We start from the raw sequence: 13,220 nt of genomic DNA, 5'->3' as shown, positions 1-13,220 counted from the left end.
CGTTGTTTTTGTAATCAATGCAAGCCATAATCGTAATCGCGATTTAAAATACGATTTTAATTGAGCAGCCCTACTATTCTCATACCATTCTCGCTTCACTTTCTTTTTAGTGTTATTCGAGAGACCATTTCTCATGTTGCTGTTTAATGTAGCGGACAGTCTTTCACATCGTTTGTTCCTGTGCATATAGGAGCAGGCTGTGGAGCGTGAACACGAGAGAGACGAGTTCCAGCAGGAGATCCGAAGCCTGGAGGCCCAGCTCAGACAGACTGCCAGCGTGGATAATAAGGGACACAGGGTGAGGCCCATTGTAGCAAGTATATAACATGACGACCAAACAAAGAAAGGTAGTCTCTGCAGGATAATACATCATTCCAAATGCTTCTGTTTCTAAGATATTGCATTTGAAGTGTGTTTTTGCTGTGTTTTTTTTTAAAGAGTGTCTAATACTGCTGATGCGTCGGTTATAGGATTACAAACCTTTAAACTGAAATGTAGTGGTGTTTTAGAGAGGTTGAAGTGATGACTGCATTGTTTGTTTGCAACGAGCCTGACTTTTGCCATGTGTTTATCCCTGTGCTGAACGGATTGCTGTAGTTTCAGGACTTGGTTCTGCAGGTATGAAATCTAACCGTAGCATACTCCTCTTAGCTCCTCTAGTGCATGGTGTGTATCGTCCATCATTATTTCTGTGCTATCATCCATAGATTAATTCTTTCTTATCATACTTTCATCTGCATTTCATCTTGGCAACGTTTCATATTCGTTTGCTTCTGTTTTTTTGCACTTCATTTGTCTTTCACTTCAAACCACTGCTATCTGGAATGGCCTAATTTCAATGTTGGATGCCCGTCGTTGCATATCTGGAATGAATGGCTTATACATCTGCAAATCATGTTGTTTCTTACTTTTCTTAAACCCCAGAAACATGTCCTACATAATGTGGTCCTCCATGTCTCTGCAGGTGGAGAGTCTACAAGCTATCATCAAAGACAAGACAGAGGACCATGACTCATTGATCGCAGCCAATCAGCAGGCCCAGCGGGATCTCGCAGAGCGCAACGAAGAGATAGACAAGCTAGCCGGGCGAATCAGAGAGCTGGAGCAAGCCCTGCTCAACGACGCCGAGGGTAAACGATCCATCAGTCAACTGGAACAAGAGCTCCACAGATCGAAGCTGAGAGAACAGGAGCTCTCGCAGGTAAGCAATTGAACACCTAAATGTTCATACCACAGTGCACATGAGTGTTTCTATTCTCACAAATGTTCTCTCACTTTTGACAGGATAAGCAGGCACTGGAGCAGCAGCAGCTGTCCAACAGGCTACAAATCTCTGCCCTGCAGTCTAAAGTGGATGAGACGAGACACTGTTACCATGACAACCAGCGTGAACCCACCCAGGAGCTTAGCAACGCGCTGGACCTCGCTCAGCAGAGCCTACGGAGCAAAGAGCAAGAGGTCTGTAAGACTTTTAACCAAAGCTGGTGTTTGGTAGTTAAAACGATTCGGGCTAATGAGTAGTAGCTGTGGATTACAATTAGGTTAAGTTTGGTACAAACAGGTATGGATGCAGCCTTGATCCACCTTTGAGTATATGCAGCTCACTATTTCTAACCCACTGCTAAAAACTATTTATGCTTAATCTTGCCTGAAAATTACAATTTAAAAAAGTTAATACAGGATTTCATATGTTTTACGAGACATCCATCCATCCATCTTCTCCCGCTTATCCGTGGTCGGGTCGCGGAGGTATCAGTTCCAGCAGAGAGCCCCAAACTTTCTTTTCCCTGACCACATCAACCAGCTCTGACTGGGGGATCCCAAGGCGCTCCCAGGCCAGCGAAGAGATATAATCCCTCCACCTGGTCCTAGGTCTACCATTGGTCTCTTCCCAGCTGGACGTGCCTGTTTTACGAGACAAAAGGGCAGGAATTCAGAAAGTAGCCGTTTTGAGCTCTGCTACTAAAAACCTTTTTTTTTAACGTCAAACGCGTCATATTACGTCACATAGGGGAGCAACTTTCTCTGACTCCTTCTCTGCCCAATTCACGGTAGTAGTTGGTAGTTGGTTTGAGCGGTTGTGATTTAGTTAATTTTTTCGGTAATTTTACATTGTATTTCACAATTTTTAATCATGGTGAGCTATTGTGTTTGTGCAGGTTGCACCGCCATATGCATACGAATATACATTTTCAACCTCTTCGGTGTCAAAACTAGCATTGTGAACCATGTTTATTAATACGTTAGACCGGCCGCTCTCCCTGATGTGACGTCACACGCGGGTGGTCTTTTTTTATGAGGAAGTAAAAATGTCTTACAAAAACGACGCCAGATGTCACTGTGGTGTATATTTATGTATATTCTTTTGAAAATCTAGTGTTTTTCTTCCTACACATTTATTCACTGGGGTCTCTAACCTGCAAGTTGCTCTTTAAATATGATGTCTTGAAAATAAGCCTTTATGAGAAGTGCATTGTTAATTGTTTTGTAATCCTAAAATGTGTCTCACTAATAAGTAATGTTATGTGTTTTTAGGTTGAGGCCACGGTTGGCCAACTGGAGACTCTGCAGAGTGAATTGGGCCTCAAAGAGGTTGAACTAAAACACCTCGCTCTACAGCTGGAGCAACTGACCAATCAGAATGCAGCTCATGTTAACGAGCTCCAAGAACAGATTGATGTCCTAAAGGTAAGTGCTTTTTGGTATTCTATAATATTGGCTAAATTAAAGACTTTTCCTATACTTTTTATTTTGTTTATCAGAAAGAGACTCGAGAAATGACAACCCAAAACGTATAACCTATAACTACAGGGTGTCCGCGGGGTCTTAAAAAGTATTAAAAGTTGATAAATCAATTTAGCAAAAGTTAAGGCTATTAAAAAGTATTAAACGGCATTTTCCAAGGTATTACATTTTGTAGCTTGTTTTCAATAAGTATATAAATTGTCCAAAGAGGTTGTGTTCTACAGTCTGCCTGAATGTAATCATTGCGTAGGTGTGTAGTGTGATTCTGTGTAGTTTATTTATGGCATCCCGTTGGATCTGACGTCATATGAACAGGACATCTGTTTGATAGCGCGCGAAGGTCCGTTTACGCCGGTTGTTAAACAACATCGTTATGGGGAAATGCAAGTTTGCGTCCAAATGGTTGGAAGATAGGGAGGAAGGACAATCAATACTGTATATAGTCAATGTGAGGTAAAGTGTGTCGCCAAGGTAACTGGTTAGAACTCAAAGTGGCGATGAGGTCTTAAAATGTATGGAAAGTTTCCATACATTTTAAGACCTCAGCGCCACTTTGAGTTCTAACCTTTGACCTTTTTTAAGACCCTTTCCATTGGAAAAAGGTATTCAATTTGACTTCAGGATTCCTGCATATACCCTGAACTAAACTGGTATTTACAACTCTGCTTGCAGGAAAATGTTTCTGCTCTCACTATACTCAATGAGGAGAGAGAGGAGCAGAGCGAAGCTGAGGAACCAGAGGAGGAGAATTTCCCCTCAGCATTACTCGAGGAGAAAAATCAGGAGATCGACCACCTCAACGCTGACATCCAAAGACTGGAACAGGAGTTGGACAATACCGGGGACAACAAGGTCAGAATACATTCACACAGAATACTTAAAGACAGCATGGCAGCTCCCCTAGTTGATGAGAAGAACGCACTTGTCTGATGAATTGTTCTTTTTCTGACACAAAGGCTTTGGAGGCTGAGCTGGAGGATCTGCGCTCACAGGTGGAACACCTTCAGTCTGAGGTCATGAGAGTGCGTCAGGACACACAGGAAGAAGTGGAGCGCCTTCATGAGGTCATCAGCACTCTGCAGGCAGAACTCGCCACATTAGGCCCGAACCTGCATGAAGTGAGTGATTCTCAGGACGGAGACAGCATCAACCCCTCACCGGCTCCCAGCCCCGAACCTGACGACTACATCGCCCAAGAACAGGCGAGGAGGGGGGGGGCGGCGAACAGCCTGAAGCAGGAGCTCAGCCTGAGTCACTCTGCCTCCTCTCATTCCCTGCGATCGCGCTTCAAGACCCTGCAGAGTCAGCTGGAGGCGGCGGTGGCAGAGAAAGAGGGACTGGAGAGATTACTGCTCACTCAGGAGGAAGAGTACAGAGGACACGGGGAGGAGTTCGGAAAGAGGCTGACAGCAGAGAGGGAGAAGGCCGATACACTCCAAAGTGTCCTCACCCTCAAAGAGGCTGAGCTGGATGAAGTCAAAGCCCAGAAAGAAGGGGATGCAGAGCAGAGGAAACTATCTGAAGAGGTACATGACAAAGTTCAGAAGCAAGAGATGAGCACCCTGCATGACAAGAACCTCCGTCTCAACTCTCTGATCGCTGAACTCCAAAAGAAAGAACAGGAGAGGGTGACGGAGATGGACACTCTAAAAACAAAGGAGCAGGAGATGGAAATGGAAACGGAAGTCCTCCGAGAAACCAGCCTCACTCTCGAGAGACAAGTCCAGGAGATGAGAGCCGAGCTGGTCGACATGGAGGAGCTGGTTGATGAGGAAAGGATAAAGATTAAAACTCTTAAGACGGTGAAGGGAGAGCTGTCTGCTGAGCGCGAGACACTGAGGAAGAGGGAGGGGAAACTGCAGGAGGAAATAGAACATCTCAGACAGGAAGCGACTTCCATGAGAGCCTGTATCCAGGAGCTGACCGTCCAGCTCAACGAGAGGGAATCCATTCAGGAAGAGGCTCAGAAGGAGGTGCTGGTGAGTCAGACACAAGTTCAACTGGGATGTTCTTAGTGTTAATGCATTGAGGCAAATCTAAACTAAGATGAATGGTAACGTGATGCATCCTCCTTGTGACTTGCATAGCTTCTTTTTTGGTAAACATGTTTTGATTTACTTTATTTTTTACATTTATTGCCTTATGCATATATAAAACACCTCTTCCTAATTACAAACATATGACATTATACTAAATATATTGAAGATAATGATATAAACAAAATCCATTAAAATAAAGTTAATAAACACACACACACACACACACACACACACACACACACACACACACACACACACGTGCACACACACGTGCACACACACACACTTGCGAGCTTCCCCCAGACCAGTAATCTAAACGAAAATATTTTCCCTCCAGACTACTTTGATCATTTGCTAATAACCAATCAGATCGATGGATTCCAGAGAAGAGGAAACTTTGAAGGCCTTTTTCTCAAAATGATGACTCTGTGACAGTCATTATATAATGTGACATATTGCTTAATGTTTGTAGTTCAAAAATAATCCTGATCTCATTAGAAAGCTAGGAATCTCCTCTTTCCAGCAGTGTATACAACTCAAAATGTGTCTTCAGGTCAATGCGACTGATTTCGATAGAGCAGGTCACATATAGTCTATAAATAACCAAATCTATAATCACCAATCAACCAGAACAAGTATTCTCCTCCAGCCTGTGTTTGAACAGCGTCTGTTTTTTAAATCAGCAAAGCCATTCACTTAACTTTGTGGACCCTGCTTCAATAAGCGTTAAGTCCGGACAGCAAATCTCTTGCTGCCGTTCTTAATGCTAGCTTACAGCTGTGCTAGCATCTGCAGCCGAGCCCACATCTGGTTGCATTTAACTGCCGTAACACGTCACATCACTGCGTCGCTGCTCAGACTGCAGACTCTTACAAACACGGAGGAAGTGACTTTAAATTGAGGAAGTAGAAGGGGAAATATTTACTAGCTGTTTTTTAAAGCTCTGATGCACTTTATCTTTTATTTCTTTACGTTCTGACTTTGCAGGATTTGGTAAGGAGACGTTGTGGTCGATTTTAAAAGAATGCGTTTGTTGGGCTGCTGCATGTCTTTGTAGTCTGATCCGATTTCTGAGTTTCTTTGCGTTTGTACTTTGTAGCAAATGTATTGTCATAGTGTGCTAAAGGGGTATCTAGCAGTAGATGTAAAAGAAAGAACCAGATGTAAAACACAGCACGGACATCATGTGGTAATCGTTAAAAAGCCCTTTACATTACATGGCAGGTTATCGGTTGTTGCTCTTATGTAAACAGTAGTTCTTCCAGGAAAAGCCAGTTCAAAGATGGCATGTTGATGCAATGTTTTCATAAATAAGAGTCTATGAAAGGCATTATGTTGCTGCTAATAAGAATGTTTATCTTCGTCTCAGACCCATGCTGAGGGGACCCTGGCTAAAGCAGACGCTGCTTTGAGACAGAGGGAGGCAGAGCTCGCCGGACTGAGGGCGGAGCATCAGGCTCTGAAGGCGGAGCTTACTGCGGTGAAACAGGGTCTGAGTACCAGCACAGAGAGGGCGGAGAAACTACATGAGGAAGGACAGGTGGGAATATTTGACATTTTAGTACAAAATATAAGCTTTAAGCATGATTTAATGTCTTATTTCTGTATGGATCTACTCCAAGTACGCAGCAATTGCTTGAGTATAATAAGCTGTATTGACGGCTGTGTTTGAATGTACCTTATTTCTGTGTCAGACTAAAGACCGTGCCCTGCTTAACCTTGAGACTGATAACCAGCGGCTCAAGGCGCAGCTTCGGGCTCTTCAGGAAGACCTGGCTGTTCAGGAAGAGGAACTGGCCTATCAGCAAAGGGAACTACAGCAACTCAGACAACACTGTGACCAGCAGGACACACTCCCTCACCAACGAGGACACACACAGAAGGGTGAGGAATGAATGATGATGACACATTTTTCATGGCACATAAACACCAATGGTGGAAGTTATTATGTTTATTTGAGCTTGATCGTAGTTTTATTGCACTACGAATGTAAATATGTTTCACTTTGACTGAATGAAAGGATGGAAATCAATAACTAACATTGCGTGATCTTAGAATTTAAAGAAGAGTTTACCTTTTGAGCCGTTGTCTAATTGGTTAGAAATTGAATCGCACACTATTTTTGATGTAACTTAAAGTCACTAATCAAGCAAAAATTGCCAAATTATGTATTTTCCAGCATCTGGAATGTAAAAATATATTGCTTTTTTTTTTTCTCTGTCTTATTAAATATCAACCTGATTAATGTTATATTGATTGTCTTTATTTTCTTCCTTTTTGTTAGATATTTCTCACAGAGCCTTTGAGGACCTTGTGAGCGTCTCTCGTGATGACGTCTCTCTGAGCTCTCCGGAGGTTTTAAGGAGACTCGAATGCTCCGAAGACAGAATTCCAGAGCGTTTCCGCGCCTCTGCTATCGGCTCCCGTCTGTCTGAGTTCAGCGCTCTGAACAGCACCGGCCTGGACCTCCACCACGTCAAGACCTCTCCCAGAGTCGTGATGGAGTCTCCACGCTCCAGGACCATCACACCGGAGCCGGCCACGCAGAGTTCCCGCTCTCCAATCTCCGGCTCCGTGTCCGTCAACGACAACTTCTCCATGCTCGACTCCCTGGACACTGACAAAGTTTGTGATCTTACTCTTACGTACACAGATTAAAATGTTTAATTGTCATATGCACAAAGCTACAGTGTAGAAATGGCAATGGAATTCTTCTGACCGGATCTCCTCCAACAATGCAACATATATAATATAATAAAATAAAAAGTAGTGCAAAAAGTCTATACATGTCAACAGAATATACGATATGCACAAGAACAGAATAGATGCATGCCACCATTTGGGGGCATTTAAGTCTTTTATTGGTTCAGATGTTTTTAGGTATTTTGTTTGATTTTGTTTTTAAAAAAAATATTTGTTGTAATTCTTATTATCTTAGGTGCGCGAGTTGGAAGATCTTGACATGACAACTCCATCATCTCTTCTTGGTTCCACTTCCTCTTTGTCGGCACCAGAATGGGCCAGTGATGGATATGGTAGCAGTGAGTATTTATCTTGACATTGTAATTGGATAAAAATGCAGCTTAATAATGTCTTTATATCAGGCTTCAAATAATACTTGTTAGTTGCATCAAGTATTATTTTTACATTTTGGTCTTTCTTCGGCGTTTGTAGATATTACATTTTTTTTTTTATTTTTTTTTGCATGTCCGAGATTTATCAGCTACTGTCTTCCTTTCTCTTGTGCTCCAGATGTGAGTTCAGAGTTGGGTGCGAGGCTGAAGGTGGAGCTGGAGCAGACTGAGAGGCTTGATGCTCAGTTTCTTGAGTATCTCCACTGCAGAGGAATGAACCCCACAGTAAACACAGATAGTGCTGCAGGCAGTATGAGCTACAGCGATGCGCTGTTGTCACCTGAGCTGCAGGTAGGATTTACATTTAAATGATCTATTCATTTGACAGTGTGGTGGTAAGATTTCACTCACTTTCTGTTTCCAACTTCCTTCAGTGTCTGCTGAAAAAGGTGTATCAAGAAAGCTGCAGGATTCTCACTTTGTCCAAGCGTCGTGCCACTTCCTCAACATATCCTCACGTCTCGGACTTAAGAGCCTTTGCATTGAGTCACACAGAGCATCATTCTGAAGGTGGCTCCATTGTACTGGACCGGCGGGACAATCCCCCCTCCATCCCCCCCATGGGCTGGCAGCAGGAGAAGAGGGCGCTGCAGGAGACCGTGGTCGCTCTCAGAGAGCTGCTCTGTCGTATGGCACAGAGACCCACACAAGTGAGTTTCTGTTGTTTTAAAAGATGCTAGGAATGTACCAAATGTCTAGCTTTTTTAAAAGGTATTTCAAAGAAGCTTTGAATCTACAAAAAACATGTTTAAAGTGATGTCTTGAAATGAAATGCAGATACATGGTATTGGTGCTGATCATGTTCTTCTTCCTCCTTCAGACTGAGCACAGAGTCGAAGGTGACTGGCACGGAGATCGGGTTGATGGACAGGTTGAATCCCATCTGAGGGCCGAGTTGGAGGAGAGTCAGAAACAACTGAAGTGTGCTCATGACACTCAGCAAGAGCAAAAGAACAAAATACAGTCAGTCAGGTATATTTAAAATGTTTCTCCACAAGTATCCTATCCTACACATAACAGAATACTCTAATATATTGTTAATCATGATGTGTGAATTCAGCAATTTGTCACAAGCAGGACGCGACCAACTCGTGTTTATTTGATTAAATAACTTCAAATAGATTTGATCCAAATAAATATTTTTAACCAGTGAGTGCGGTAGAAATGAACATGCGTGTTATTAAAACATTCACTTGGTTCGTCATGTTTCTGTCACACTTGGATGTTACAAAAAGTGGTGAAAAGTAAGGTTTGAATTGTGCTTGTTGTCTCTTCAGGGTGGCTGTAGCAGAGGGTGAGGAAGCCTTGAGAAGGGAGCAGGTCAGAGTCCAGGAGCTTCAACAACAGCTGGAGCAGGAGCAAGCTCTGAGTCAGCGCAAGGACAGAGAGAAGGAGGAAAGGAGAGAGGTGAGACGAGGACCAAAAACATGCCTACTTAATATAACATCTGTATCATTGGTACAACATCATCATGAGTGTCTGTCTATAATTGTTATAATTGATATATTATATTTTCATGCTGTTATTTCCAGTTGTTTCTTTTTTGCCATGTTCTTGGTAGGTCACCATTTTAAGAAAACTCAACAATGATGATTTTCTGGATGCTGCGATCATTTTAATGTGGAAATATTGGGGTTTAGTTTTTATGAATGGCAGTGTATAAACGATTTTACTGAGTTCAAAAGATCAAACAAAGTAAAGAATGCCAACTTTTCCTTTTGAAACTCTGACAGATGACCTCCCTCTTTCCTCTGCAGGCTCTGCATGTATCCTCTGAGCAGCAGAGGTCAGAGGTCATGGCTCTAAAGGGTCTGGTGGAGCAGGAGAGAGTGGCCTGCAGCAACCTGAGACGGGAGCTCCAGATTGAACAGTCCCGCAGTGAGCTGCTGGAGAAACGCCTTGACGACACTCAGAAGGAGCTAGGAGACGAACGGCAACTCTCTGCTAACCAGAAAGAGCTCAAACTGCAAGACAAGACTCGTCTGGAGCGCCTTCTGACCGAAGCAGAGTCTCGCCTCGCAGAAATCCACTCCACGCTCGCAGAAGCTCACAGGAAGGTGGACGAAGAGAGAGAACGTTACTCCAGGCAGGTGGATGAGCTCAGCCGGAGACACGAGGCCGACGCCACCAGAGACAGGAAGTTCATCTCCGACATGCGCGCCCAGCTGGAGCAGGAGCGAAGGCAGGGGGAGGAGCTTGCAGCTGTGATGAACAAACTCAGGGCGGAGCTTCTGCAGAGCAGGAGGAAATGGGAAGAGGAGGACAGAGCGAGGAGGGCGGAGCTGCAGAGGGAGAAGGAGGCCGCCATCCGACAACGTGTCGCTGTGGAGACTCTAAAGGAGCAGAAACAGGAAAGCTGCTGTGCTTTAGAGATGGAGCGAGAGCGCAGCACACAGCAAGGGGTGGAAGTGACCGAGCTGAAGGAGAAACTGCACCTGATCAAGGACAAAGAGAGGGAGAGGGAGGAGCAGTGGGAGAGAGAGAGGAGGAAGGGGAGGAAGGAGCAGATGGAGAGGGAGAGACGGCAAGAGAGGACCAATGACAAACTGGTAAAATATAATAAGCTTCTTAACTATACGCACCACTTTGACAAATGTAATTCTATTATCAAATGATGTAATTATAAACATTTCTTACTGTAGTGTGAGCTGGAGATGTTGAGGCAACAGGACCAGCAGCGCATGCAGGAGCTGCAGCACACTCTGGTAGAGCTGGAAAGAGAGGAGAAAGAAATGTCTGCTCAGAGGCTGAGGCAGCATAACATGGCTGCATCTTCACAGCATCTCCAGAGTGACTTCCAGACAGGCAGCGCACAACACAACCAGCAGGTACACACGTGGTTATTACTGCAGTGGAACCAGCCACAGACCCCTCTACTATATCACTTTTAGATGCTAGTCATGCTAGTAATATATAGGAATACACTCACTGGACTGTTGTGAAATGAATGTACCTTCCACTCCCTAGATGCCGTCGTCACAGAATCTGCTGGAAAGGATGATGAAGGAGAACTCTGAGCTGACGGAGCGTGTGACATCGCTCAGCCAGGAGAAAGCCACCCTCAAACACAGACTCACCTTCCTGGAGCGAGAGCTGCGGCTCACGGAAAACGAGCTGGCCAAGGTCACCACGGAAACTGAGAACAGACCCATCAACGATGTGATCAGCAACGCCAAGGTACAAATCTGTTCTTGGACAGCTGGTGATAGATTTATCACTGCGTTGATGGTGGGGCCCACTTAAGTAAATCAAAACATTTAATATATGTTGGCTTAACAATTAGCTGCAGAGAAAAAGGGTTGCCATTTATATTGGTCTATTAAGTGCTTTTTCTTTGAAAGCACAAATGCTACAATATGCTGCTGTTGTGTTTTCTTGCTTTTCTCCGTTTTATATTAAACTAAATATCTTGGGGACTGGACTCGATTTTAACAAGACATAAAAATACATCATATTACATTTAGAGAAATTTATATTAATTTTTTCATTATTTCCAGACATTTTCTGGACCAAGGATTAAACGATACCTGTGTTTATTGGTTTGCAGGTGCAGCGTCTGTATGAGCGCTACCTGCGGGCTGAAAGCTTCAGGAAAGCTCTGGTGTACCAGAAACGTTACCTCATACTGCTGCTGGGAGGATTCCAGGAGTGTGAGCAGGCCACACTGTGTCTCATCGCACGTATGGGGGCGTGGCCGACTCCCCCCCTCTCCTCCTACAACAGACCCCGCAGTCGATTTAGAGCTGTTGTACGAGTTGTCATTGCTGTCTCAAGGTAAGAAGAAGTGTAGCAGGATGTAAAGATATGAGAGTTTGTCACGACTGCTCTGTGGATAAAACTGATCAGACGATTTCTTTCAGAATGAAATTCCTAACTAAGAAGTGGCAGAAAGCGATCAAAAGATTATCCGTCTCTGGGAGTGTCAATGGACATGCTCCAGGTGAGCTCAAAAATGATTTATGATGATATGCATCCCTTCACGCTGTGTGTGTGTGTGTGTGAGTGAGTGAGTGTAATTGTAATCTTGATGTCTCTTACAGGACCTAAAGCTGAAGTTTTAAGGCAACAGCCAAGAATACATTTTGAATCGCCACCAAACAGAGGCAGCAGTTCCGTCCACAGAGACACAGTGTCAGCTCTCGTTCCGCCCCAAAAATCCCCCTTCAGGTTGCACAACAGGTTTGGGCCCTTATTGAATTGTAGATTCTGAGATTCTATAGGAATAAAGTCATTTCTCATTAATAAGCTTTTTTCTTTCCAGGTCGTACTCCAGCCCTACTCCGGCTTTGGAGACGTCAGGAGGAACGTCTCAGGATCCAGAGCGATCTCTGACAGAATATATCCACCATCTAGAGAAAGTCCAGCAGCGATTGGTTGGAGCAAGACAAAGTGAGGGGCATTAACTCTCTGTAAGGTGAAACCAGGGATTTACAGCACTAAAGTCACACACTTGATGAAAACTGGAAACACAGGGTTTAAGGTCTACAAAAGGGTTGTTTCATCGGTTAAACATTTGGGGTCAATGTCACTTTTTCTTTTGCACTCGTTGGTCGTTTATCTTGGACTAGTTTTCGAAGCTCAGAGCAGCGTGCAATCAGGTTAGACATTACAGTCGTGACCCACAGACTTTAAGGCATCCGACTCAAAAACAGATCAGATCTTAAACATAAGCACAACTTTTCGGGTTCTCACCACCTATCCAGGACTAATAACGAATATCACACTGGGAGATGTTACAGGGCACTGGGTTCATGATGTATAGCTCTAATGCAGAGATCAGACAACAATCACGAGTGTAATGCTCAAGATTTTCAAGCTATGATGGGTCATTTCTGTTTAGTCTGCCACGTTACTCATCAGTCATGCAAAAACCTTAGACTCCGATTGCTTAAAGGGGACCTATCATGCAAAATGCACCTTTGTACGTCTTTTATACATGAATGCGTGTCCCCGGTGTTCCAGGGAACTCACCAAGTGTCAGAAAACACAACCCTCTCTATTTTCCTCCATACCCAAATCTCTAAAAAGGGGCTGCAACGGATCTGATACAGACTGATCCAGATTTGAACACTTCTATGATGTCACAGAAGTTGCGCTACGGCTATTGGGCCAACTCCATAAATAATAATAAAATGCATGATCTGTTTGGTATTTTGAAAAATAAAAGTATAAATATGCCTTATATAGGTATGGTCCTACACTATATTATTCAAATATAGCATGATAGGTCCACTTTAAGATAAAACTGTATTGACCCCTATATAGTCAAATGAGCCCACCTTTACCGCGGAACGAGTACTTT

At 43.8% G+C, this 13,220-nt stretch overlaps 1 protein-coding gene across 3 annotated transcripts in view; it reads left to right on the top strand.

Moving 5' to 3' along the window:
- The window catches only part of LOC104958711 (A-kinase anchor protein 9-like), a 42,434-nt gene extending 30,107 nt beyond the window's left edge, over nt 1-12,327 (top strand). For 2 of the 3 annotated variants that reach the window (XM_010786482.1, XM_010786484.1), the window contains 18 exons: nt 2,536-2,688; nt 3,418-3,597; nt 3,702-4,724; nt 6,154-6,324; nt 6,479-6,668; nt 7,069-7,409; nt 7,723-7,825; nt 8,037-8,209; nt 8,293-8,568; nt 8,739-8,890; nt 9,196-9,325; nt 9,676-10,467; nt 10,561-10,746; nt 10,886-11,095; nt 11,466-11,692; nt 11,779-11,858; nt 11,959-12,097; nt 12,180-12,327. In XM_010786482.1, the coding sequence (XP_010784784.1) occupies nt 2,536-2,688; nt 3,418-3,597; nt 3,702-4,724; nt 6,154-6,324; nt 6,479-6,668; nt 7,069-7,409; nt 7,723-7,825; nt 8,037-8,209; nt 8,293-8,568; nt 8,739-8,890; nt 9,196-9,325; nt 9,676-10,467; nt 10,561-10,746; nt 10,886-11,095; nt 11,466-11,692; nt 11,779-11,858; nt 11,959-12,097; nt 12,180-12,321 (4,668 nt within the window). In that variant the 3' untranslated portion in view covers nt 12,322-12,327. The remainder of the gene's footprint in view (nt 1-2,535; nt 2,689-3,417; nt 3,598-3,701; nt 4,725-6,153; nt 6,325-6,478; nt 6,669-7,068; nt 7,410-7,722; nt 7,826-8,036; nt 8,210-8,292; nt 8,569-8,738; nt 8,891-9,195; nt 9,326-9,675; nt 10,468-10,560; nt 10,747-10,885; nt 11,096-11,465; nt 11,693-11,778; nt 11,859-11,958; nt 12,098-12,179) is intronic. The other variant, XM_010786483.1, reaches the window with a different exon arrangement.
- The last annotated feature ends 893 nt before the right edge of the window (nt 12,328-13,220 follow it).

Source organism: Notothenia coriiceps, unplaced genomic scaffold, assembly GCF_000735185.1.
Source record: "Notothenia coriiceps isolate Sejong01 unplaced genomic scaffold, NC01 NC01_scaffold00029196, whole genome shotgun sequence".
NCBI classification, from domain to species: domain Eukaryota; kingdom Metazoa; phylum Chordata; class Actinopteri; order Perciformes; family Nototheniidae; genus Notothenia; species Notothenia coriiceps.
The sequence above is the reverse complement of the archived record's forward strand: the minus strand, read 5'-3'. Positions and strand labels throughout refer to the sequence as shown.